This window comes from Drosophila suzukii, chromosome X (genome assembly GCF_043229965.1).
Source record: "Drosophila suzukii chromosome X, CBGP_Dsuzu_IsoJpt1.0, whole genome shotgun sequence".
NCBI classification, from domain to species: Eukaryota; Metazoa; Arthropoda; class Insecta; order Diptera; family Drosophilidae; genus Drosophila; species Drosophila suzukii.
In genome coordinates, this window is record NC_092084.1 from 19,918,125 (window position 1) to 19,943,909 (window position 25,785).

The window sequence follows — 25,785 nt, forward strand, 5'->3', positions numbered from 1 at the left end:
TTTAGGAAAATTAACATGAAATCATCCTCCCGTTTTCACAAAATGAAATAACTGCAAAAGTATGGATGGCTATTTCATTTATTCAAAGCTTATCCATAATTTGTTGTACATTCAGAACTAGGGCAGTCTTTAAAGTGTTAAATAGTTAAAACACTTGCGATGCAATTTGCCGGTATGGGGATTCTCCTCTTCGTATCTCTTGTTTTATTCGTATATGTACAATAACAATGCCTTTTGTATATAAACATTTAAATTACATATAAAGAATGTCTTTCGTTTTCTTTTATTTTCAGTTTGTTATATTCTTGTGCCCAATTGTTTTACAAGTGTACGTCCTCCTGCGATTGCACGAATAAGGATTAAAGCCGATATGGGGTCAGAACTTCAAAGGTTAATGGTCAGTTGTTCGATTTTCGTCTTTTGGTTTTGGTTTTGATTTATTTTTCCTTTGTGTATGGGAATATATGATAATGCGAATTAACAATAAGTAACAATAGTTCAATGATGGTTGATGTCTGGGTTTGTCTTCTGGTCTGCGACTCCTTTGCCTTTGTTCAGTTGAACTTAATAGTAATATTTAACTTACGATCATAACACAAAAAAAAACTTTTGTATGCAATAATAATAATAATAATAATAATGGTAGAGAAGAGTTAGAAAACTGTTGTACAAAACAAAAAAATCTTATAAATGTTTAGTTTCTTATTAAAAAAGGGGATATAACAAATATGTTGCAGAAAAAAGGGGACGGTGCGGGAGCCGCTCTAAAGAATATAAAGCCGGCCATACATAAATTTTTCCTGCTTACAACGAAAAAACCCTAGAATCAGTAGTAGTGCTATTCTTGATCCATTACAATGTTTGCTATTCTCAAAATAAGAATAGATAAAAAAAGGACATGTTCTTACAAAAGAAGGCGACTCAGTAGTCCAAAAAAGTATACTTAAAATATAAATTAAATATTTTGTGTTTGAGCTATATTTACATACTGAGAACACGTTTCTTTAAAACCCTTCTTTATCTTTTGCCTATGAGAGACTTACAAAATCATATTTGACCAGGGAATAGATTAAAGATCCTACTGCTCATTCTTTGTCAAAACAATCAATCTGCAATATGTACATAGGTTTTATAATTCGCTCTCTCACTAGTTCAATTTAAAGCCCGCTAACAATTTCACTGAAAATTTGTCGTTTTGAGGTCCTCGGTTGGATTGTGGTTGCTTGATAGTTGTCATCGGTTGAGCTCACAACTTCTGCAGTTCGGTGCTGTCATTGGCATGATAGCGACTCCTTACGATCTTGGTGCGCCCATCGTACTGCTCCTCGGGGTCCAGCAGTCCCTCCTCGTGCTTGGCATCCGGCGAGGTGACGCCCCCGTTTCCGTGCATGAAAATGCGCGAAATGAGCGAGTTGGTGGACCGCTTAAAGGCCATCCTTCCCTTTTCGGGCAGGTCGTCCAGGCCGCGATGGAGGGATAGCTTGTCCAGCTCGTATTCGGAGCCACCAGCTCGTTCTGCCGCCAGCTGCGCCTCGTACTCCGCCGTACGCAGCGTCTTCGCCGTGGGCTTGCGGTACATCTTCAGCAGCAGCGAGGAGCACACCACGCTCACCGAACTGGCGGCCATGGCCACGGAGGCCATCCACGGCAGCAGGGTGAAGCCGTAGGGTGCGAACAAGCCGCTGGCCAGCGGAATGCCCAGTAGGTTGTACATGCTGGCGAAGAAGAAGTTGTAGCGAATGCGACGCACTGTGCAGCGGGACAGATCCAGGCAGGCCACCACGTCCAGCAGATCGTTGCGCATCAGCACAATGTCCGAGGCCTCGGCGGCCACATCGGTGCCCGCTGCAATCGTGATGCCCACATCCGCCTGCGCCAGTGCCGGACTGTCGTTGACCCCATCGCCCACCATGGCCACGCGGATGCCGTTGGCCTGTATTCGCTGAATCTTGGCCACCTTGTGTGAGGGCAGAACCTCCGCGTACACGGTTCGGATGCCAACCTGCAGCAAAAGAGGTAATAAATTAGTTTTAAAACCGTACTAGAGTCAATCCCAAAAAGTCACCCACCTCGCGGGCTATGCTGGCAGCCGTGTTCTTATTATCCCCCGTGAGCAGCACCACATCGATGCCCATCCGCTTCAGCGTATAGACGGCAAGATGGGCCTCCGGCTTGACCATATCGGAGACGGCAAACATGCACACCAACTGGCCGTTGAGGGCGCAAAGCACCGCGGTGTGTCCCTTGCGCTCCTCGTGCGTCATGCAATCGCTAATCTCCAGCGGCACTTCGATGGCATTGCGCTGCATCCACTCCCGATTGCCGATGAGCACCAGAATCTCGGGGCCATCGATGATCTTTTCATCCGTGAGGAGCTGCTCTTCGTGTTCCATGACCAAGTCGGATAACAACTGCTGATTGTTCAGTTCCATCGACTTGCGTACGCTGTTCTGCGGCAGTAAATGTTCGATACTGGCGCCATTGTCCACCGGCACCGATCCCTGCGGGTGATCGCGATGCAGATTCTCGTAGTTGATGATCCGTTCTGCGTTGCAGGCCTGTCTCAGGGTTTGCTCATAGTTGGAGACGGTGACGCGGATGCCACAGCCGGGTACGGCCTGGAAGTGACTGCTCTTGCCAAAGCTGCCGGCCTGAGGAGTGGCGCCCACGTTCAGCATATCCTTGGCGAAATGCACGATGGCGGACGCGATCGGATGCTCGCTGTTCTGCTCGGCGGCTCCCACAATCGTCAAAGCCCGCGCCAGGCTGCAGACTTGGGCTGTGACGAAGAGGGTAACCTTGCTGGTCATCGGGGTGCCGTGGGTTATGGTGCCCGTTTTGTCAAAGACTACAGTCTTCACCTGGAATGTTTAAGATAAAGCATATCAGTAAGGTAAATATTAGGATTAAGGATCTTCGCCTCACCTTATGGGCATTCTCCAGGGCGGTGGCACCTTTCACCAGCACGCCATTGATTGCTCCCGTTCCAGTGGCCACCATCACGGCGGTGGGCGTGGCGAGGCCCAGGGCACAGGGACACGCAATGGCCAGCACACTCAAGGCGCACTTGAAGGCATAGCTAACGATGATTGTGTTCTGGTCCATGTGCATCTTATGCTCCATGGCAACGGGCACCAGATTGGGATTGGCAAAGCCAATGATGATCCAAGCAATCAGCGTGATACTGGACACCACAACAACGAAGGGCACAAAGTAGCCAGCGATCCGATCGGCCAGCTGCTGGATGGGCGCCTTACTGGTCTGGGCCTCCTCCACTAATCGCACAATCTGCGCGAGCGTCGTATTCTCACCCGTGTGCGTGGCCTCCACCAGGAGTACACCATTCTGGTTAATGGATCCACCGATAACCACGGATCCCTTTCGTTTTGCCACCGGCATGGATTCTCCGGTGATCAGCGATTCATCGCAACTGGAGTGACCGTATAGGACCTTACCGTCCACAGGAACTTTGGCTCCTGGAATCACCTTCAAGATATCGCCACGCTGTACATAGTCCACGGATATCACTTTCTCGCTGATGATATCGAAGTCCGGCGAGATCTCCACCAGCAGGGCATCGGCCGCCTTGAGGGACAGCAGTTTGGACAGGGCCTCCGAGGTCTTGCCCTTGGCTATGTGCTCCAGCCAGCGACCCAGTGAAATGAAGATCAGCAGCATGGGCGGCGTATCGAAGAAGGTCAGCGGTGAGCTGTTCTGCTCCAGCAATACGGCTGCAATCACCACCGCCACGGAGTACACATACGAGATGGTGGTGACCATCGAGATCAGTACGTCCATGTTGGTGGTGCCGTGCTTGATGGCTCGATAGGATTGCACATAGAAGTGGAAGCCACCGAAGAACTGCACGGGCGTGGAGAGCAGGAACATCACCAGGTTCTCCATCGACAGGCCGGGCACAAGGCAGCACATGTTCGCATGTCCCTTGTCGTTCATCTCCAGCATGAAGTAGATCATGGCCACCATGCAGGGCCCGCCGAAGATCAGGGAGACGAGGAAGGCATTGCGCCACTTCCGGATCTCCTCCTTGTGCTCCAGGTAGTTGTGGGCCATCTTGTCCCGGCCGGTCATCAGCTTGGCCTCGAATCCCAGGCCCTCGATCGCCTCGCATATGCTCCGAGGTCCCGTCTCCTCTGTGATGTAACGGAATTTACCTAAAATTAAATAAGATGGAGATTAGATACTTTAAGACTTGCTGTCATAAAAAAATTAAATATCTATCTATATTTCTATATTTTTATAGGGAACTCAAAATTTTGATTTGTATTAAACTGATTTAAATTGATATTTCTTTTTTGTAATCAGGTGTAGTTAAGATAACTCCTAAGTGAATGGTAGTGTATCTAAAAGATACCTAATGTTTTAACAAAAGTAATAAATACAAATTAGGTTGAAGTACAAGCAATTAAATAATTAAAAACATTTATAGACATGACCAACTTCTAACATTTATTACAGGAAAATATAACCATTATGTTTGTTAATTAATGCCGCTCAATAAAGACAAATTTATGTACATTGGTAGACTTAAACACGATTAACGATTAGAAAACCAGTCATAAAAAATAGAGAAAGCTGGTTTTAAATGCCTGTAAGTATTTACAGAGGACTCAGTTTGCAGTCTGGGTCATTGAAGTTGTTTGAAGAGAGAAAGCTAAGGCAATTGGCTAGTGCAGGCTGGTCTATGATCTATAATAATGATTATAAACGTAGGCCTACAGTTTGTACGTTTTTTAAACTCATCAACATAAACCCAAAAATCTAACAAAATTAAAAACCGAGCCTGGCAGCCTAGTACTTTAAGTTCCTTTGTTAGTTTTAGGTTTTTTAACAAGTCTGACATCATTATCAAAATAAATAATCTACACCCATAAAAATCTGATTTAAAAGACAATATGTATAAAGTTTCGTAAAGGGTTTTAAAGACGTTTCGCTGTAGATACCCACATATTTATTTATTTAGAAATAAGTTCCCATTTCTGCACTTGTATCTGAATGCCATATCAATTTCATCACAGTTTCTGGAGGTTGCTATCACTTTTATGGCCGCTCCTGTGTTTTACTAAGGCCCCAGTGAAAACTGTATGGGAGAAAGGCAGACACACATATCATTTAGATGGGGTTGTGAAGAAGGGGAAGCTTTGGAGGTTGCCTTTTGGCCGGCATCAAATGAAATTGTTTGTGCACGTTAATGACTGGAAAATAATGCCGGTTCTGGTATTGAAATTGGAGCGTGCAACCGGTTCGATGGCGACGGATTCGAAGCCATTCGATTGCAAAATAGATTTGCAATGGCTCTAAGGTATAGGAAACTCAAAAAATCATGTAGTATATACGACTATTATATATTTTGCATAAATACTTTTCCTTACACCATGAGTAGTCACGATTTTAGAAGGTATCATTGGCTTATAGAGGTACATAGATATATCAAACATGTGGCTAAAACTATCGCATGGAGACGAATTAAAAAAGATCCGTAGAGCTTAGAAATGTCGGGAATCTTGGGGGCGTAATATCGCAGCTGTTGCTGTGGGTTCATCGCACCCCCGATAAGATAACTTTCAACTTTGTCGAACGTGTAAACTGAATCGTTGCTGTTCTTGATTATTAGCATGTCGCCGGTTACCCAACAACTAGACATTTTTGATATTATTGCCATCTGTTGTGCAAGTTTTTTCCCCCCATAAGGTTACCATTCATCGTGTTATTACTTTCAACTGTATTCGATCCAAGAAAATGACGAAATCAGACATATTTCATTACTTGTACTTCATGTAGGCAAAAGGGGAACCCATAACACGTTCCATTTCGGGTTCATTGATTAGCAATTAATCAAGGTTCTCAAATCTTATATATATTGTGTATATGGCTTGTCAATTAAAACATTGAATGCATTTACCTTTTAAGCTAATCAGCAAGAATTTATTTTTGTGAATTTATATTTGTAGATTAATTACATTTCATAACCAAGAAATTAACTCACTAAATAATCCTTTATAAATTTTTGAACAAGATATTAATATTTTTTATTTTATTGGTCAATTTTGGGTTTCTCTCGCGAGAATTATGAAATTCTTTGTAAACAATGATTTTCAAATGTATTTTCGACTTTCCGTTAAAATCATTACATGTTTTTAAAATGTTTAAATTAAAATAAAATTGTTTTTTTTCAACAAAGAATTCTTGAAGTGTTTATAAAGCAATAAATAAAGCATTTTATTACCAACACGTCGCTAAAAATGTTTTCAGTCTATTAATGTCTATAATTCCAGCAAAGACAAACATTGCAATCAACATTAAATCACCTTATCAGCCTTAGAAAAATTACAAAATATGATTTTGTAACCAGGTAAGTTTACTTTTAGATTAGAAAAGTTATTTCTTTATTTAAAAATTTATTGTCATTCAGTATTTTATCCCAAGATCAACTAGGTTCGCTGTTTGTTTTGATTCAATAAACTACTCATCAGAGGAATAAAGATTTTTTAACCAAGTAAAGTCTCTTAATTGACGACATTGTGAGTTTCTAGGAAAAAAATCCCATTTCTTGTATATAAACTACATTATTAGCACTTAGTCATCTTGAAATACACTTTAAAGCTATGAAGACTTTTAAATTCGTTATCCCCATTGGATGTACCCTAATTCCAAACCCTGTGAATCACTTAAGATACAAAGGAAAATAGTTGACAAAACACATGATATTGTTATTTATCATTCAATTAGCGGGTCATTAAGTGGAAACCAAGTGGGTCGTGTGCAAAATCGAGGAAGGATTAGGATGGCATAATGCCTTGATCACACCAAGGGTGACAATTGCCGCTAATTATCGATGGTATCGATCGATCTTCGCCCAGTTTTCAATTGATAAATGATGTGCGTATCGTGTGTATACCACAAATTCTATAAGATAAACCTTTCTAAATTGATTTTCTGGAAGTCAATAAAATATTTTATTGGTGGCATACATTTTATGATATAGTATTTCTTATATTATAATGCCACCAGTATTCTAATGTAATCTCATTCATCATTTTATCGAGTTATATGCGTTTCACTGTATTCGAAATACATTTTCTAGGGCTCTCTCTATTCTATTTTGTTGTTTGGCTTGCATCTTATCGCCCGCGATTCGTTGTTACAATTTTAGAACATTTTCAATTTGAATTGAGATTGCCTGTAGTTGTTGCTGTCGAGCACTTATCGCCGGACGATAAGAATCGGAAGAAAACATATGTTTTTCTCAACAGTTTACACTCCCAATTCCGGCTACCGATCTGGCAAACAAACTTAAAACAAGCCAACAAGCAAATGTCCAAGTAACAAATGAGAAACTACAAGTTTAACCAATTTAATGGGAGTTAATGGGAGTCCGAAGTTGGATTTTAAGTGCTAATTGATTTAAAGATAAAGAGCAGCAGGGAATTAGCCTAACCGTATGGTAAAAAATCCACCATTAATTATATATATAAAAACTTCATATCAATATTGATATGATGTTATTGAAAAATTAGTACTATAAAGAAATTTCCCAGACTTTGGAAAAAACCAACATTAAAGATCAAAACTATATATAATGATATATCCTTTTTTCTTTAAATAAGTTTAACTATTCTCAATATGAGTTTTTTCCCCAAATGTTGTACCTAAATTAGGTACATCCTTAAATTGAGAACACAAATACTCAATTTGAGAACGTCATAATATCTTTGTATACTATATAAAATATTCTAATATTTTATCAATGAAAAATAAGTATTATTGACCGCAATGTGTATACGAATTTCAAACCCCCAATACTTTAGTATCAGATGCTGTCTTTTATCCAGAAATAACTTCAAATGCCTCTGATAGTACGACCTTATATCTTATCTTACAGCTACAACTGATTGACGTTCGCATTAGGTCACCATTTTAATTATTCATTTGAATGTATGTACACCTAAAATAATTTTCAGTGTCATATAATCGAAATAGTTTCATTTGCTTTTCTCCGCCGTGTGCATATCCATATCGAACGCAAAAAAAAAGCGCAAAAGGCAAGTGAACTGAAACTGAAAACCAGTTTTATTGCAATCATAATTATGAAGCTCTCATTTATGCATTTTCTTTGCTGTTGTATCTGTCTTTTTCAAACGAAGCACGTACGCAAGGTAAATCCAGGTATGCGAACCGATTTTAGTGAATCAGCCAGAACTTAAAACTAATGTGTGATCAAACACAAGTTGATCGCATTATATTGCATAATCTGCAAACTAAATTCAAAACAAGATCTGCAAGACAAGAGCAGAAATAAATAAACAACCCAAAAAATAATAAAAAAAACAGCACAACTCTAAATTAAAGTGAAGGTGAGCGAAACTGGAAATGCACACAGAAAAAATCACAGGGTTTACTGAATAAACAAGTTTATAAATATATTGAAGTGGATTCTATACAAGACATAAAAACAAAAGACTTTCAGAATAAAATAAATATTTATATTAATAAAAATTATATTGCTAACAGATTATATTTTGTATTTATTAATTATTACTTTATAGCAATGGTATTTAATAGGTAAGAATAAAAAAATTTTTTTTTATATTTTATATACCCCTAGTATCAAAAAAAAATTGTTCATATAAGAAGTAGCATCCAAGAGGCAAATCATTATTAAATATTGCTTACAGATTATATTTTGAATTTATTAATTATTACTTTATAACAGTGGTATTTAATAGGTAAGAATAAAAATTTTTTTTTTTATTTTATATACCCCTAGTAACAAAAAAAAATTGTTCATATAAGAAGTAGCATCCAAGAGGCAAATCATTATTAAATAAATCACAGATTTTGTTTGAAATTGTAAAAAGACTTTTGGTGTCTTTAAGATATAATGATAGGGTCCAATATCATTTCCCCGTGTACAAAATGGATTGGGTTCGTGGTCACGCATGCGGATCTGGGAGAGCCAAAACGGAAAAAGAGAGGGTCTCCCTCTTTCCAGACAAAAGCGAGATTAATTCCTCAGTTGTTGCCTGCGATCGTGGGTATGAATTGGAAATACTTATACATATATATTTCGGGGCGTGTGTTTCAGCTCTTTCACTTTTGTTTTTGTTTTCATTTTTTAGTGGCCAGGCGGACTTTCAATTTCAAGGCTTAAATGTAAGTTGGTAAAGGCCTGTCAGTAACTCGATGGCCAAATCATAGCTTATGAACACAAAGAGCCAGCAATCACACCCTGTCTTTTGTTCTCTGGTCCGCAATCGTACTTGGATTCCTCTCTCTTTTCCTCGACTAATCTTATATGGTACTTCCTGAACACTCGCAGAAAATCTACTATGATCTCTAGAATTTGCCTTTGTATTTGTTTTAAATTTTATAAGAAAGTGATTATTATAAAAATCATCGTATTTGCCTGCAACTTATCATGTAAAACCGAACAACTAGTGCCAATATTCTTATCTTTTGAGTACATTTCCCTTAGTTTTATGTGCATTTATGCATAATCACTTTCCCGCCTTCTGTCCCCCATTAAATTCCCAACTGTTCCAGATAACTCTACTGCCCACACGCACACGAGCGTAGATCTAAGCACTTTAATCTAGTTGCCATTGCCATTGTTTGCTCTAAGCATAGAGTGTATATAGAGTCCCTCGTACTACCCCCGGGGCACTTTCTTATCGTTGGAAACACTCCCGCCCTCCCGAAAATGGAAGCCCCAGGCCGCAAAGCATAAAGTAAACCTAGTATATCAGTTACAATAAACAATTGCTGGGCCAGTTTTCAATTGTGAAAAGCGAACAAAACATTTGCACCGATTCCAGTCGATTTCGATGCTAAGAGGTTAATATAGAACAGCTGTTGCTTCGCCAAAAAATATTAAAAACCCTGGGAGAAAATCCTATATAATAATTATAATGATATATGATTTTTTAAACCAGTTTTTAAACGACTAAAATCATCACAAAGGTTTTTCAGAAAATGTATAATAATGATATGCAATTTATCTATTGTCTATCTACCTATCTATTATCTAATTACAAATCATTAAAACTCCAAAAATCTCTTTAGATATGGGTGAAGTTTTCCCACACTTCTATTCCCAAAGTTCAAGGGTATTCAAGATATTGTATCATATTTATTCCGAATTTTAAGCCAGCTGTGGGCGGTGGGTTGAAAATAAACCGCAACAGGTGTGTATCGGTTGATGGCCTGGTTCCAGGTGTTTGTTCTAAATATTGCGTAACACTTGTCACTTGCACTTGTGGAATGCCATATTCGTGATTCTATTGTGTGACCTCCGAATGGTACCTTTTGTATTTTGGATACCAACTGTTTTTCATTATTTACAAGATAAATCAGAAAACCATTTCATCTGTGCTGACCAAGCAAAGCTAAGATTCAACTTAAATTAAATGATTTTAAATTACAAAACTATTGGGAAATACTATCAACCTATGCTATTAGTTTTAAAACTTTTTTGAATTGAAATCTAGACTTTAAATTACAATTTAAATTTATAAACATTTATAACAACTATTATGATCTTAACTAAAATATTAGTTTCTGAGAACCACCTCCTTTTAGGATCACTCCAATACTCACCCCTTTTCGTTAGCAGTGTAACTGAGGCGGTGGTCACGCCCTTTATTTTCAGCACATGACTCTCGATCTTGTTGACGCAGGAGGCGCAGGTCATGCCCATTATCTCCAGCTCCACCTCGGCCTCGCCGTTGTCGGGCTCATCGATGAGTTCCGTGGGGAAGCCCAGCTCTGTGATGGACTTGGCTATGTTCTCGGCCGTCACCACATTGGCGTTGAACTTGACCTCGGCCTTGGCGGCCAGCAGGGCAACCAGTATGCTATCCAGCCCGTAGATCTTCTTGCAATGCTTCTCGATGGCGGCCACGCAGCTGGCGCAGGTCATGCCCCGGATGTGCAGGAAGCACTTAGTCAGCAGCTCCTGTTCGATGGGTATGGCCACTGCCGAACCATTTTGCGCCAGAGCATGAGGTGGAGGTGGAGTGGCCCTCTTTTTGGGCGACGAGGCGGGGGCGGGTGAGGGCGACTTGGATTTGGTTTCCCATTCCGATTCCTGGACGCTAGCCTCGAAGCCCATGTCATCGATGAGCTCGGCTATCTGATCGGCATCATACTGGGCGGGATCGTACTGGACGCGGGCATTTTTGGCCGCCAGCTGGACCTCAATGAACTGGATGCCCGGCTTGGTGCCGATGTTGCCCTCGATGTTGCGCACACAAGACTGGCAGGTCATGCCCACCACCCGGATGTTGGTCCAGGCGCTGGCGGGTGGCGAGGGTGTTGCGGATGCAGGTGAATCATCCAACGCCGCTGCTCCTGGATAGCTGCACTCGAAGCCCATGTCATCGATATCGCTGGCTATCTGGGCGGGATCCGTTTGCCGGGGATCGTAGTCGAAGTAGCCCGCATGCTCGTCCAGAATGACGCGGGCGCCGAGGATCCCCGGCTTCTGGCCAATGTGCTCCTGGATATTGCGCACACACGACTGGCAGGTCATGCCCACAATGGGCAGGCGCACCGTGGTGGCCATCGTCGCTGCTTCTCTCTCGTCACTTGGCATCCTGCACTAGCATTATATTTTGGGTGGGCGGAACGGAACGCGATCTATGGATGGGTGTACGGAAGACGGATGCGTGATGCGGATGCGGAATATAACTAGAAACTGGAAATTTTGAACTCTTCGGTTGCCCCTCGCTCTATCGCCGTCCCTGTTGCACTCGCTGCGGATGCCGTGTCCCGAATTGTGTCACAAAATACACTTTGGAGCCGAGTGGATCGTGTTGCAGCTGCTACTGATTTGTTGTGGCGAATTCGTCGCCGCCTGCCAGCGCTTTTCACTCGTCCAAACTCCACACGAAACTCACAATTTTGTGTGTTTGTGTTCAATTTCCCAATTAGCAGGCAACAGCTGCTCCGCTCCCGTTATGTTTTTCGCACGGCACGCAACCAGTGTGACCGCGCAAGTGTCGGTCAATTATACCGTCCGGAGTAAAGATGACATTTCAGCATTTTGACTTTTCTTAAAATATTCCAAACGGTCACTCTAAATAAATCGGGCTCAACAAAAATCCATCTTCCACTGCTATCGATTTTCTATCGGCTTTTTATCTACATCTTTTTGATTCTATCGGACATTTCATCCCATTGAAGTGGCAACATTATTTTAGGAATATGTGAGGTAGGTTTACTCGCTAGGTTGGGCTCGGGGATTGGCTAACTATTTGAAAGCATTGTCGTTTCAAGACGAAGCATAAAAAGTAACGGATTTTAAAATCTCCAAAAAGACCTAGGCAGAGTATAAGATATTGAACAATAGAATGCTTTATTAAAACCAGTACTAAAAAACAGTCCGTTGAAGATCGAAATAAATTTAAGACGAATTTCTCAACTCGAAACCGTAGTTGATAATTGGCTTCGGAAAAGATGTTTAAAGTTTCCGTATGAACGCCGAGATCTGGGACAAGCAAGTAGGCTACTCCTTTTGTGAGTGATTCCAAATCGACCACATTTCAGTCAACTATAACAACCAGACGTTCAACATACATAACAGCCCATATTAACTTATTATTTATAAATCCATATACAACCATGTCATCGCCAGGAGAGGCTGAGCTGCCGAAGATATGTTGTACAGAGTGCTTGGCGAAGATACTCGAAGCGATGCAATGCCAGGAGGGCAATCCCATGATTGAAGACGAATCCCCAAATGAGGCTCCTCTGTCCGAAGATAATATCATCGTGATCATGGGACTAAAAGACGACACAGACGAAGACCAAGAGATGCCCGATAATATCATCATGGTCATAAACGAAGACCATGAGACGTCTTCCAACGGAGATGACAAAGAATAATTAAAACTATTTCATCAAAGAAAATCCCACAAAAAAAATTGTTGCAGCCTGCAGTAGGATTACTTCAATAATCTTTATACACCGGAGTTACGCATTCTTGTCCGAGTCATGATTGCCATTAAGAACGCAGCGTTTCCCGACAGAACCAAAAAAATCTAAAGCCCTTTGATAATGAAGTGTTTCCAATTGTTATTCTTTAAGTAAGTACAATTTTTAAAAAAGATTTTTACAATTAAATTTTTTCCACAAATAACGTAGGACTGGCAGCCGATTAAGAATATGTTGTTTTTTATAAACGACTTTCCCAACCCGCGGACGTTGTCCAATTTTTTGACCTTATTGGGGGATAACCAATTCCGGAACGATTCGTATCGCCAACATAAACCAAATTGGCGCTATCCCGTCTCCAACAAGAATCTGCAACAACCTAGTCACGCGTCAGTACCAGTACCACTTGGGCGATTCGTCTCCAGGAGCATTACTCTTTCAAAATGGTGCTACCCTGTAATCATCAACATCCCTCTGAAACCGAAGTATGCTCTTTAGGAGGATCAGAAAATGCCAAGCAAAGAGGACGGGGAAAAACAAATGCAATGCAAACTAACTATCTACTTCAATGTAAAAAACTAACAATACAGATAATAATCTGCCATTTTTATAGACGTCACTCGTAGATTAAAAGGGGGGTATATTGTATTCGGGGAAAAGTATGTTCCAAACGCTAAAATCTAGCTTGATGCCCACATTTTTAAAGACTGTAAAAGGTTTTGATTGTTAATACCTATATTCATATATTTAAATTGTTCAAAAGGGACCATTGAGATATAACCAAATAATGCAATCGCCACCAGGTGGCGCCCTGCAATCTGGGAAAAAGTAGCTTTTCTGCTTGCATATCTCCATCTCCCTCGCACTCCCCTTAGCAAAGTAATATATATATAAATCCAATGTTTGAAGCTGAATCAAAAACAAAGGATCATTTCTGTAGACATTGTTTTCTAAAAGTCATTAAATATTAATCTATAAGATTATAACTTTTTATGTTTTTTATTTATTTTACGATAAATTGATTTTTTTTGCTTTTAGCATGTGCCCTAATTAAATACAAACTGCAAAATACATAATTGGTTACGGAAAAGGCGTTAAATAATCATAGCAGAGAGAACTTCCTCCAAAACATTAAACTTCCTCCAAATTAGTCGGCTCTTCCTTTGCTGTTGTGCCTTCCTGAGTTTCAGACTGCTGTGGCCTAGAAGGATGAAAGGTTGGTGGAGAAAATGCCCAAAAAGGTTTTTTACTTACATCAGAACAGGAGGATCCTCCTCCAGAGGCAATTGCTCTACATTTTCAGTTTCACCTTCCTGAGATCCAGACTGCTGCGGCCTAGAAGAATTCAATTTTAGTGGAGAAATCGCAAAAACAGGTTCTTTTACTTACATTGGTTCGGAACTATTTTCCGCCTCTGGCTCAGGCTCAGGCTCAGGCTCAGGCTCAGGCTCAGGCTCAGGCTCAGACTCAGCATTGTAAAGGCTCTTCTTTATGAAGCCAAACACTCCTCTTCCCAGGCTCACCATCGTTCTCAAAATAACCGATTTATGTGGCTCGGGAGATTTCTCCGATACGATGTCACCAAGATTTTCATTCTGCTGCAGGGCCATCAATATAGTCGATTTTTTAGGAACGCATTTTTCTGATTTCTTAAAGTTAGGACGTTTTAGAGTACTTTTTGGCTTTTTTGATTGACTTGGCCGTTGACCGCGGCTGGCCCTTTTCGAGGAGGCGTTTGCTCCATCACAATCTTCGAGACTACGAGGACTCGGGATGTCTACTGAATCTTTTACAGGGATTTCGACCTGTTTTTCGCGGACCGACGCTACTTCGCCTCTTTTGTTTTTTTTGTTTGGGTTCGGATATCTCGGCATAGCTAGTTTTTTGGGTAAGAAACCAATGTAATGAATGTTGAGAAAAAATATAGTTGTAGAATTTAGTTGATGTTGGCACTAATTTTGTAAGTTTTTCGTTGTACTCTCTAGACTGGGAGTCGACACACTGAGGCCCTTATAGAAAACGTATATGAAGTGCTGGTAAATGGTTGCTAAGTTGTATGTTTCGGATAGGAAATGCTGTAAGGTGTTGTTTGAATTTCAATAATATTGTATATACATGAATGAACATGAACATGAATGTATATACTTAATAGAGATGGAAGCGCTTCCTTCTGCTTGATATATACTTTCCATCGAATCTAATGTCGAGATATACGAGCCCATTCACATTTAGTTGCATTTACTGTTCCCATGAAGTTTCTGTATGCTCCTTCCTGGGAAGTCAGGTCAGAATCCCAGTAAGAAAGGCATTCGCAATTCCGAGTCAAAATTTGTATATTGAAATCACTTCCTTGAAAAAGCCCAAAAGTGGTATTGAACGAACCACCTTTAAGACGATTTCGAAGAGTCAAAGCAAATGACCGAACCCGAGTATAAAGGCCCTACAGCAGACAAAAAAGGTTGCTGATAACGATCCGGAGGAATCTCCAGAGGCTCTCTTCACCAGATCGTTGTAAATAAAATAAATTACAAAATAAAAGTTATTTACTAAAAACTTAGTTATTTAAAGATTAAAATGTGATGTTTTTAGAATATAAGGTTCCAAATAAGGATCTATTTATTTTTATTCTGACTCTAAACACCACCATTGGCAGACTATTTTAAATATGTAAGTATTATGACATGGTAAAATATCTAATGTACAAGATAATCTCTTTGCAATGATTTCCCTCCATCTTTTTTGCTTGGCACTGGTTTATCAGGGATCGCCAATCGGCGACCGTCATTTTCTGATCCTCCAAATGAGCATACTCCGGTTCCAGGGGGCAGTTGCGGAGATGAGAGTGGACCATTACGTCTGCTTACGTCGCGTCATAGAGCGAAAAGCCGCGATACTCACTGGTATGATTCACCGGTGTGCTCGTTCCCATGTCTGCTCGCCGTTTCGCGAACGATCGCCGGTGTCCACCAGGTGGTACGAGGTCATCCCATCGCAGATCACACAGAATCGCTCCGAAACGAAGCACATCGAGTAGTTGTAGTCCCCCCCCAAATGCTGGAATCCATCGCCCTGGTCGCGATAATCGATGGTGTAGACAACCCGCTGGCCAAGTGAATTCCCACTTTGCGGATCGTAGAGGCACTGCACCAGCTGGTGGCGCACATTGATGTAGTAGCTGCAGTGGCGCTGCCAGGGATCGGCGACCAGGTGATTGTGCCGGCCGAAGAGCTCCACGTGGAGCAGCGAGTACTGATCCCGGTGCGCAAGCAGATGCAAGGGCTCCACCTCGATTTCTTGCCGGAGCACCGGCACCGGATCAAAGGACAGTTTGTAGCCATCGAAGTTGGGACACACCAGGCTGCGGTCCACGCACAGCTCCACCACCGGCATTCTGATTTACAATCCGATCCTGAGTTTGATTTAGAACCTGGCCAGAACGCGCCACAAATGCTTGCAAATGGAGAGGAAATTCCAACAAGACGAATTCCGACAAAACAAATCAAATCAAAAATTCTCACGTCAGCTTGTCATCGATTGTCGGCTACGATAGGTATGTGTTTCATCTTTGTTTGTTATCGCCTATTTAAACTTGTGGCGGCATTAAACATTTAGGGTATTTCCTAAAAACGCATAGCAACTCTATAACATCCTAGTATTACCAACCCGCATTACTTACATTAAAAACAAAATAGAAAGTATGTTATAATAAAAAATTATATATTACATGTGGTTACTTTTAACAAATTAAATAGCATTCACATCTGTTTGAAAATTCAACATAACCTTTACAGCTTAAATTTGTTTTACAATTTCAACAATGCAGACGCTCAACAGTTTAGGAAATATCCAGATTATTTATTTATAATTTAGTTCTAGATTAATATTTTATATAATATTAAAGGTCTCCCGGAAAGGCAAGTAGGCGACTCCTTTTCCTTTCTCTACACTTCAACTATACTTCATTCAACTATAACAGACAGACGTCCTACATACATTAACACCCTATATTAAACTATTATAAAGAAATCCATAGAAAACCATGTCATCGCCAGGAGAGGCTGAGCTGCCGAAGATATGTTGTACAGAGTGCTTGGCGAAGATACTCGAAGCGATGCAATGCCAGGAGGGCTCTCCTATGATTGAAGAAGAATCCCCAAATGAGGCTCCTGTGTCCGAAGATAATATCATTGTGATCATGGGACTAGAACACGACATAGACGAAGACCCAGAGATGCCCGATAATATCATCATGGTCATAAACGAAGACGACGAGATGGCTTCCAACGGAGATGACAAAGAATAATTAAAATTTTCATTGAAGAAAAACCCACAAAAAAATAAAATATAAAAAGTTGTTGCACCCTGCACAAGAATTACTTTAATAATCTTTATACACTGGAGTTACGCATTCTTGTCCGAGTACAAGTCATGATTGCCATTAAGAATGCTGCGTTTTCCAATGACAGAACCGAAAAGCTCTGGCGCCCTTACCAACAATTAAGGTAAGTGGATTTTCAAAAAATATTTTCACAATTCTTAATTATATTTCACAAATAATATAGAACTGGCAGCCAACGTAATGGTCGATTTTTATCATGACAACTGCCCTATGGAACCGGAGTATGCTCATCTGGAGGATCAGAAAATGCCGGTCGCCTATTGATGTTCCCTGATGGAGATGAATCAGTGCAAAGCAAAAAGGACGGGGGGAATCATTGCAAATAGATCATCTTAAATGTAAAAGCATACATTACATTAGATCTTTTACAATGTCATAAAAACTACATATTTAAGATAGTCTGCCAATTGTATTTAGAGACTGAATCAAAATAAATATATCCTTATTGGGGACTTTTATTTTTTAATGTATTTTATACAACGATCTGGTGAAGAGAGCCTCGGGACATTCCTATGGTTTGTTCATCAACCTTTTTTGTCTGTTGTAAGGCCTTCTTTATATTCGGTAGTTCGTTTAATACCACTTTTGGGCTTTTTCGAGGACGCGATTTCAGTATCTACATTTTGAAACTACTAAGATTTCGAATTGCGGATGCCTTTCTTACTGGGATTCTGATTTGACTTCCGAGGAAGGAGCATACCGACACTTCAGTAAACACAGCTACATGTGAATGGGCTCGTATAACTTGACATTAGATTCGTTAGAAACTCTAATAAGTTTATATAATCATGTTCAGGGTAACTAGCTGATATATACATATATTATTGAAATATATATTATTGAAATTCAAACCACACCTAACAGCATTTCCTATCGCACAAAACATACAACTAAGCAACCATTTACCAGCACTTCATATAAGTTTTCTATACGGGCCTCAGTGTGTCGACACCCAGTCTAGAGAGTACAACGAAAAACTTACAAAATTAGTGCCAACATCAACTAAATTCTACAACTATATTTGTTCTTAACATTCATTACATTTGTTTCTTACCCAAAAAACTAGCTATGCCGACATATCCGAACCCAAACAAAAGGGACAAAAGAGGCGAAGTAGCGTCGGTCCGCGAAAAACAGGTCGAAATCCCTGTAAAAGATTCAGTCGACATCCCGAGTCCTCGTAGTCTCGAAGATTGTGATGGAGCAAACGCCTCCTCGAAAAGGGCCAGCCGCGGTCAACGGCCAAGTCAATCAAAAAAGCCAAAAAGTACTCTAAAACGTCCTAACTTTAAGAAATCAGAAAAATGCGTTCCTAAAAAATCGACTATATTGATGGCCCTGCAGCAGAATGAAAATCTTGGTGACATCGTATCGGAGAAATCTCCCGAGCCACATAAATCGGTTATTTTGAGAACGATGGTGAGCCTGGGAAGAGGAGTGTTTGGCTTCATAAAGAAGAGCCTTTACAATGCTGAGTCTGAGTCTGAGCCTGAGCCTGAGCCTGAGCCTGAGCCTGAGCCAGAGGCGGAAAATAGTTCCGAACCAATGTAAGTAAAAGAACCTGTTTTTGCGATTTCTCCACTAAAATTGAATTCTTCTAGGCCGCAGCAGTCTGGATCTCAGGAAGGTGAAACTGAAAATGTAGAGCAATTGCCTCTGGAGGAGGATCCTCCTGTTCTGATGTAAGTAAAAAACCTTTTTGGGCATTTTCTCCACCAACCTTTCATCCTTCTAGGCCACAGCAGTCTGAAACTCAGGAAGGCACAACAGCAAAGGAAGAGCCGACTAATTTGGAGGAAGTTTAATGTTTTGGAGGAAGTTCTCTCTGCTATGATTATTTAACGCCTTTTCCGTAACCAATTATGTATTTTGCAGTTTGTATTTAATTAGGGCACATGCTAAAAGCAAAAAAAATCAATTTATCGTAAAATAAATAAAAAACATAAAAAGTTATAATCTTATAGATTAATATTTAATGACTTTTAGAAAACAATGTCTACAGAAATGATCCTTTGTTTTTGATTCAGCTTCAAACATTGGATTTATATATATATTACTTAGCTAAGGGGGGTGCGAGGGAGATGGAGATATGCAAGCAGCAAAACTACTTTTTCCCAGATCGCAGGGCGCCACCTGGTGGCGATTGCATTATTTGGTTATATCTCAATGGTCCCTTTTGAACAATTTAAATTTATGAATATAGGTATTAACAATCAAAACCTTGTACAGTCTTTAAAAACGTGGGCATCAAGCTAGATTTTAGCGTTTGGAACATACTTTTCCCCGAATACAATATACCCCCCTTTTAATCTACGAGTAACGGCTATAAAAATGGCAGATTATTATCTGTATTGTTAGTTTTTTACATTGAAGTAGATAGTTTGTTTGCATTGATCCTCCTAAAGAGCATACTTCGGTTTCAGAGGGATGTTGATGATTACAGGGTAGCACCATTTTGAAAGAGTAATGCTCCTGGAGACGAATCGCCCAAGTGGTACTGGTACTGACGCGTGACTAGGTTGTTGCAGATTCTTGTTGGAGACGGGATAGCGCCAATTTGGTTTATGTTGGCGATACGAATCGTTCCGGAATTGGTTATCCCCCAATAAGGTCAAAAAATTGGACAACGTCCGCGGGTTGGGAAAGTCGTTTATAAAAAACAACATATTCTTAATCGGCTGCCAGTCCTACGTTATTTGTGGAAAAAATTTAATTGTAAAAATCTTTTTTAAAAATTGTACTTACTTAAAGAATAACAATTGGAAACACTTCATTATCAAAGGGCTTTAGATTTTTTTGGTTCTGTCGGGAAACGCTGCGTTCTTAATGGCAATCTTGACTCGGACAAGAATGCGTAACTCCGGTGTGTAAAGATTATTGAAGTAATCCTTCTGCAGGCTGTAACAATTTTTTTTTGTGGGGCTTTCTTTGATGAAATAGTTTTAATTATTCTTTGTCATCTCCGTTGGAAGCTATCTCGTCGTCTTCGTTTATGACCATGATGATATTATCGGGCATCTCTTGGTTTTCGTCTGTCTCGTCTTTTAGTCCCAACATCTCCTTGATTTTATCTTCGGACACAGGGGCCTTGTTTGGGGATTCTTCTTCAAACAAAGAGAGCATCGCTTCGAGTACCTTCGCCAAGCATTCTGTACAACATGTCTTCCACAGCTCAGCCTCTCCTGGCGATGACATGGTTGTCTATGGATTTCTAAATAATAGTTTAATATAGGGTGTAATGTATGTAGCACGTCTGGTTCTTATAGTTGAATGAAATATAGTCAAAGTGTAGAGAAAGGAAAGGGAGTAGCCTGCTAAAATACTATTTCAGAATTAAATTAGAAATAAATAATAAGTCTGCATTGTTAAAATTATAAAACAAATTTAAGCTATAAAGGGAAAACGTAAGTGGTTTCTGTTTAATTTTCAAACAGATGTGTCCACTTGCTTAATTTGTTGAAAGTCAAAACATTTAACATTAAATTTATAATTATAATAATTTGCTTTTAATGTAAGTAGTACTGGTAGTACTAAGATGTTATAGAGTTGCTATGCGTTTTTAGGAAATACCCTAAATGTTTAATGCCGCCACAAGTTTAAATAGGCGATAACAAACAAAGATGAAACACATACCTATCGTAGCCGACAATCGATTACAAGCTGACGTGAGAATTTTTGATTTGATTTGTTTTGTCGGAATTCGTCTTGTTGGAATTTCCTCTCCATTTGCAAGCATTTGTGGCGCGTTCTGGCCAGGTTCTAAATCAAACTCAGGATCGGATTGTAAATCAGCATGCCGGTGGTGGAGCTGTGCGTGGACCGCAGCCTGGTGTGTCCCAACTTCGATGGCTACAAACTGTCCTTTGATCCGGTGCCGGTGCTCCGGCAGGAAATCGAGGTAGAGCCCTTGCATCTGCTTGCGCACCGGGATCAGTACTCGCTGCTCCACGTGGAGCTCTTCGGCCGGCACAATCACCTGGTCGCCGATCCCTGGCAGCGCCACTGCAGCTACTACATCAATGTGCGCCACCAGCTGGTGCAGTGCCTCTACGATCCGCAAAGTGGGAATTCACTTGGCCAGCGGGTTGTCTACACCATCGATTATCGCGACCAGGGCGATGGATTCCAACATTTGGAGGGGGACTACAACTACTCGATGTGCTTCGTTTCGGAGCGATTCTGTGTGATCTGCGATGGGATGACCTCGTACCACCTGGTGGACACCGGCGATCGATCGCGAAACGGTGAGCAGACATGGGAACGGATCACCCGCACGCCGGTGAATCATACCAGTGAGTATCGCGGCTTTTCGCTCTACGACGCCCGACTGGATGTGGTGCAGGAACGCAAACAAATCTCTCTGCTGGCCGGCCATGTGGCACGCCGGGAAAAGAACACGGCCAGAGAACGAACACACGTCTATTACATGGATCTGACATGGGGACGCTGGACCCAATCGCTGGCCAACGGCGAGTGGTCATATATCGTCTGCCAGCGTCTAGAGACCACTGGTATGGTGCTCTACTGCGCCTTTGAGCCGCGCGCCGAGTCCCTGATCATTGCCAGCAATCGCGATGTGCACACACCAGAACAGCGTCGGGAATCCGATGAAGCAGACGCTGTAGCTCCTGTTCTAGCAGATCCACCAGTTCCTCCAGTTATCCAGGTGGAAAATGGCGACCAACCACACTATCGCTGGACCCAGACAAATGAAAACGTACACATCCGTTTCGAAGTGCCCACTACTGCCACCAAAGAAGACTTCAGCGTAATCTCTACAAACACATCTGTTGAAGTGAAATATCTGGACGAGGTGCTGCTTACCGGGCAGTTATACGCCAGTTTGAACGAGGATTTCACCTCCTGGACCTTTGAGGCGGAAGGTATGGAAGGCCTGGAAGTCACGCTGTCGAAAGATGAGAGAAAGCACTGGCCACGATTGCTCGCACAGGGGGAAGATGGCGACGAGGGCGCAGCGCCGCTGCCTATTCCCAATCTTGAGGATCCCATTGAGGAGTGCGACCTGGGACTGGTTGACGAGGACATAAAGATGGGTGAGTAGTGTATTCTTTTGCACAGAATGAAAATATTAATTATGGATTTCTCTCAACTCTCCCAGTGCGCTTCAATCTGTCGAAAAAGTGCATTACCCACACCATTTTCCTGGGCTCCAATCCACTGCTGTTCAACGCCACGCTGCGTCCTGGATTTCCGGCCGCCTTTGCCACGCGCCAAGGCGTCGATGCTTCCATTTGGTTGCAGAAGTACCAGCCGAGTCGACCGGACGAGTGGGGCGTCCGCCACGAGGGCCAGCTGCATGCCTTTGGCTATGTGCAGGCCTCCAAGGAGATGCGCAAGTACACCGCTTGCTGCCCGGATCTGGAGTACGTGGCCATCTGTGAGACCTTTCGCCATGTCCTCGTCTATTGGCCGCGCCACGACTCAGCCGGCGGACTGCGCAAGCGCAACGGTCCGCCCGTCACCGTGGGCAAACAGAACCTCATCACCATCGACCATACCCTCGGCGAGATCGTGGGCATTACCACAGCCAACAATGTGATCACCGTTCTTACCAGACGCGCTCTGCTTCACCTGCAGGTGTAGCAGGCTATCAATTCCTTCTGGCTTGAAACACTTTTTGGACTTTTCTATTTTTATTTACGTTTAAAATTTATCGTTGAGTGAACAATAAATGCACATTTTTAAACCACCAATGGCCTCGCCATTAAAATGTTCAAATTATCTTTTGGGAATCGTTCGCTTTAAAAACATTTTGAAAAAATAATCAAATATAATTTTAGGATATCGCTCAAAAGTATTATTTGTAAAGCAAAATGTGATTTTCTAATGACTTTTTAATTTAGTTTTGTACAAATTAAAGCTTAGCATTTTTAAAACTAAGAATTATTTGTTTATAAAATGGCTTATTTAATCAAAAAATATCAAGTATAGTTTTATATTAGGATGTCAATTATTAAACAGGTAAGCTTTAATGTTAATTAATTTGCAATCCTTCTCATCAATCAAAAACTTTTTTTTGGTGGATTAAAGTTATATATTTACAATTATTTTGAGTTTATTGTTTTGAAGACTCAAATTTAACAAGGCATAGATTCAAAGTTTTTGTTTGCTTTTGGACATATTTTAATATGAAAAATATTAATGCTATTGACTTCACAACATAACTGCTGAATATAATTTATAACATTCTTTACAGCTAAGTAAATATTTTATTTTATAGATTTTTAATAATTGCACCCAAACAAGTTTTTCACCGAATCTGGCAACGCTCCTTTCAACCGCCTGGTATCGATAGACGATAGCTGCGATAACAGATACGTGTTTGTGCAGTGTTGCACATCGACCGGCAAAAAGAGTGTTGACACGTGTCAGAACTTTCGGCCTATCACACCAATCGAAGAACGATAGACAAATCCCTTGCAAATAACGCCGACCCACTTATCGATATCATATCACAAAAAACAAAAACACGTCACGTAATCCGGACGGAGGCTGGTGAGTCCAAATGATGACAAGGTGGCATCGCACTTGCCCGGAATCTAGTGACCCAGCGTTTTTCCATTGCAGCTGGGTAAATCGCAGGCGGTGAAGCAGAAAATCAATAGAATCGAGTCCGTGAACTTGGAGCCCCCAGCAGATACCAAAAAAGGAGAACACTACCACCAGCCATGAACACACAACTCGTTCTCTTTGTGGCGGCCCTCATGCTGCACTGCATCTCTGCCGTGGAATTCACCTTCGATCTGGCCGACAATGCAGAGGACTGCTTCTACGAGGAGATCAAGAAGAACTCGAGCGCCTACTTCGAGTTCCAGGTGTCGGCCGGTGGCCAATTGGATGTGGACGTCACCCTGAAGGATCCGCAGGGCAAGGTCATCTACAAACTGGAGAAGGCCACCTTCGATAGCCATCAGTTTGTGGCCGAGACGACGGGCGTGTATACCGCCTGCTTTGGCAATCAATTCTCGGCCTTCTCGCACAAGATCGTCTACGTGGACTTCCAAGTGGGCGAGGAACCGGCTCTGCCGGGTGTGGACGAGCATGCCACGGTGCTGACGCAAATGGAGACGTCCTCCCAGGCGATTCACAAGGGCCTCAACGATATCCTGGACGCCCAGACGCATCATCGACTGCGTGAGGCGCAAGGTCGCAAGCGGGCCGAGGATCTCAATCAGAGGGTCATGGTCTGGTCCTCACTGGAAACGGCCGCCGTCATCCTGATCGGTCTCGTCCAGATCATGGTGCTGAGGAACTTCTTCACAGACCGAAAGCCCAGCCAGGCGCACTACGGGCGGCTGTAGAGGATCGGGGTTGGTGTCGGGATCTAGCTTTGTGTAAGCCCTTGGACGGAAAGGGGCTCTCCGATCTGTCCAATCAATCATAATCCCCCGAAATGTTGTCAATCTCGTCTTAGCCACAACGTATTCATTCCCCCCTCCCCCTGAAGGGCGTTTTCTATTCGGGAAAAAAACCCCCTAACGACATGTAATATTTTTTTGTTAAGACCTCAACCGGAAAAACAGAGAATGTTTTTTTTTTTAAATACATGCAAAAGCAACCATAACTCGATAGCTAAAGGTAAACATATTAAGTGTTTTAATAGGGGGTCTATGTGTCTATGTCTATTAAAGGTTGGAGCTCTGTCAGAAATATGAAAATCCATTATTATAGTACAAATTCTAGAACCTTATGAACGTAAAAAAAATCTAGAAAATTGGAAGTCTACTCTTTCTTAATATGGAACCAAAATCAATCGAAATGCAATACTTTTTAGTTAGGTTTAGAAGGGAATACTTAGTCTTAATATTTCCCATTTTAGGTGGCGTGGCTTCTTTTAGGATACATTGATGTAGCTTAGATATGCTTCAAAATTCAGCTGAGTAAATATGTGAAGAGTGGAAGCGTTGTGTTAGAGAAGTTATGTTTAATTTTAAAAATAATGAGCGAGAAAAATCTGTCAATTTAATGGTAAAGATATGATGATGTGGTCCTATACCAGAACTCATATCGATAATTGTATTTTCCTTAAATAAAAATAAAGCATGACTTTTAATACTTTTCCTAAAATTTATTTTTTGATAAAAGTCAAATATGATAACTAATGACACGTACTTATCAAATGGAATAAAGGGCTATTCTTATCTTCATTGATTTTCATTAATGCATTAATCTTGTTAAAAACTATCTTTCTTATCAACTTGGTAGATTTGATTGGCATTATGTTATTATTTTTTCCCAAGTGATAAGATATCTGTGTTTTCTGCATTTCACACTAAGATAAATCAAAAGGTAATACGATTGCAAAATCGTGACGGATTCGGGTTACTAAACGTCAATTATGCAAACAAAATTATTGCCACTGCTAAGATAATACCCTATTCAAATGCAATAAATCTTTTAAACTGTTTTATGTA

The 25,785-nt window shown here is 41.2% G+C and overlaps 3 protein-coding genes and 1 long non-coding RNA gene across 4 annotated transcripts; 2 read left to right on the plus strand and 2 right to left on the minus strand.

The window, feature by feature from the left end:
* Window positions 1-165: 165 nt before the first annotated feature.
* On the minus strand, window positions 166-12,013 carry ATP7 (copper-transporting ATPase 1). The gene is made up of 4 exons (XM_017068533.4): window positions 10,615-12,013; window positions 2,926-4,172; window positions 2,070-2,861; window positions 166-2,002 (listed from the first exon to the last, which is right to left on the minus strand). The coding sequence occupies exons 1-4, from the start codon at window positions 11,609-11,611 to the stop codon at window positions 1,247-1,249; spliced, it is 3,792 nt and encodes a 1,263-aa protein (XP_016924022.2). The 5' UTR covers window positions 11,612-12,013; the 3' UTR covers window positions 166-1,246.
* Window positions 12,014-19,682: 7,669 nt separating this feature from the next.
* Window positions 19,683-20,706, minus strand: LOC139353364 (uncharacterized). Its single transcript, XR_011604595.1, has 2 exons — window positions 20,096-20,706; window positions 19,683-20,037 (listed from the first exon to the last, which is right to left on the minus strand). It is a non-coding gene; the product is annotated as an uncharacterized lncRNA (long non-coding RNA).
* Window positions 20,707-21,010: 304 nt separating this feature from the next.
* Window positions 21,011-23,064, plus strand: LOC108005165 (nudC domain-containing protein 1). The gene is made up of 2 exons (XM_017068340.4): window positions 21,011-22,404; window positions 22,470-23,064. Exons 1-2 carry the CDS (start codon window positions 21,144-21,146, stop codon window positions 22,952-22,954), a joined length of 1,746 nt encoding a protein of 581 aa, XP_016923829.3. The 5' UTR covers window positions 21,011-21,143; the 3' UTR covers window positions 22,955-23,064.
* A 644-nt stretch (window positions 23,065-23,708) lies between these two features.
* On the plus strand, window positions 23,709-24,954 carry p24-1 (transmembrane emp24 domain-containing protein). The gene is made up of 2 exons (XM_017068351.4): window positions 23,709-23,866; window positions 23,939-24,954. The coding sequence occupies exon 2, from the start codon at window positions 24,040-24,042 to the stop codon at window positions 24,670-24,672; it is 633 nt and encodes a 210-aa protein (XP_016923840.2). The 5' UTR covers window positions 23,709-23,866; window positions 23,939-24,039; the 3' UTR covers window positions 24,673-24,954.
* The last annotated feature ends 831 nt before the right edge of the window (window positions 24,955-25,785 follow it).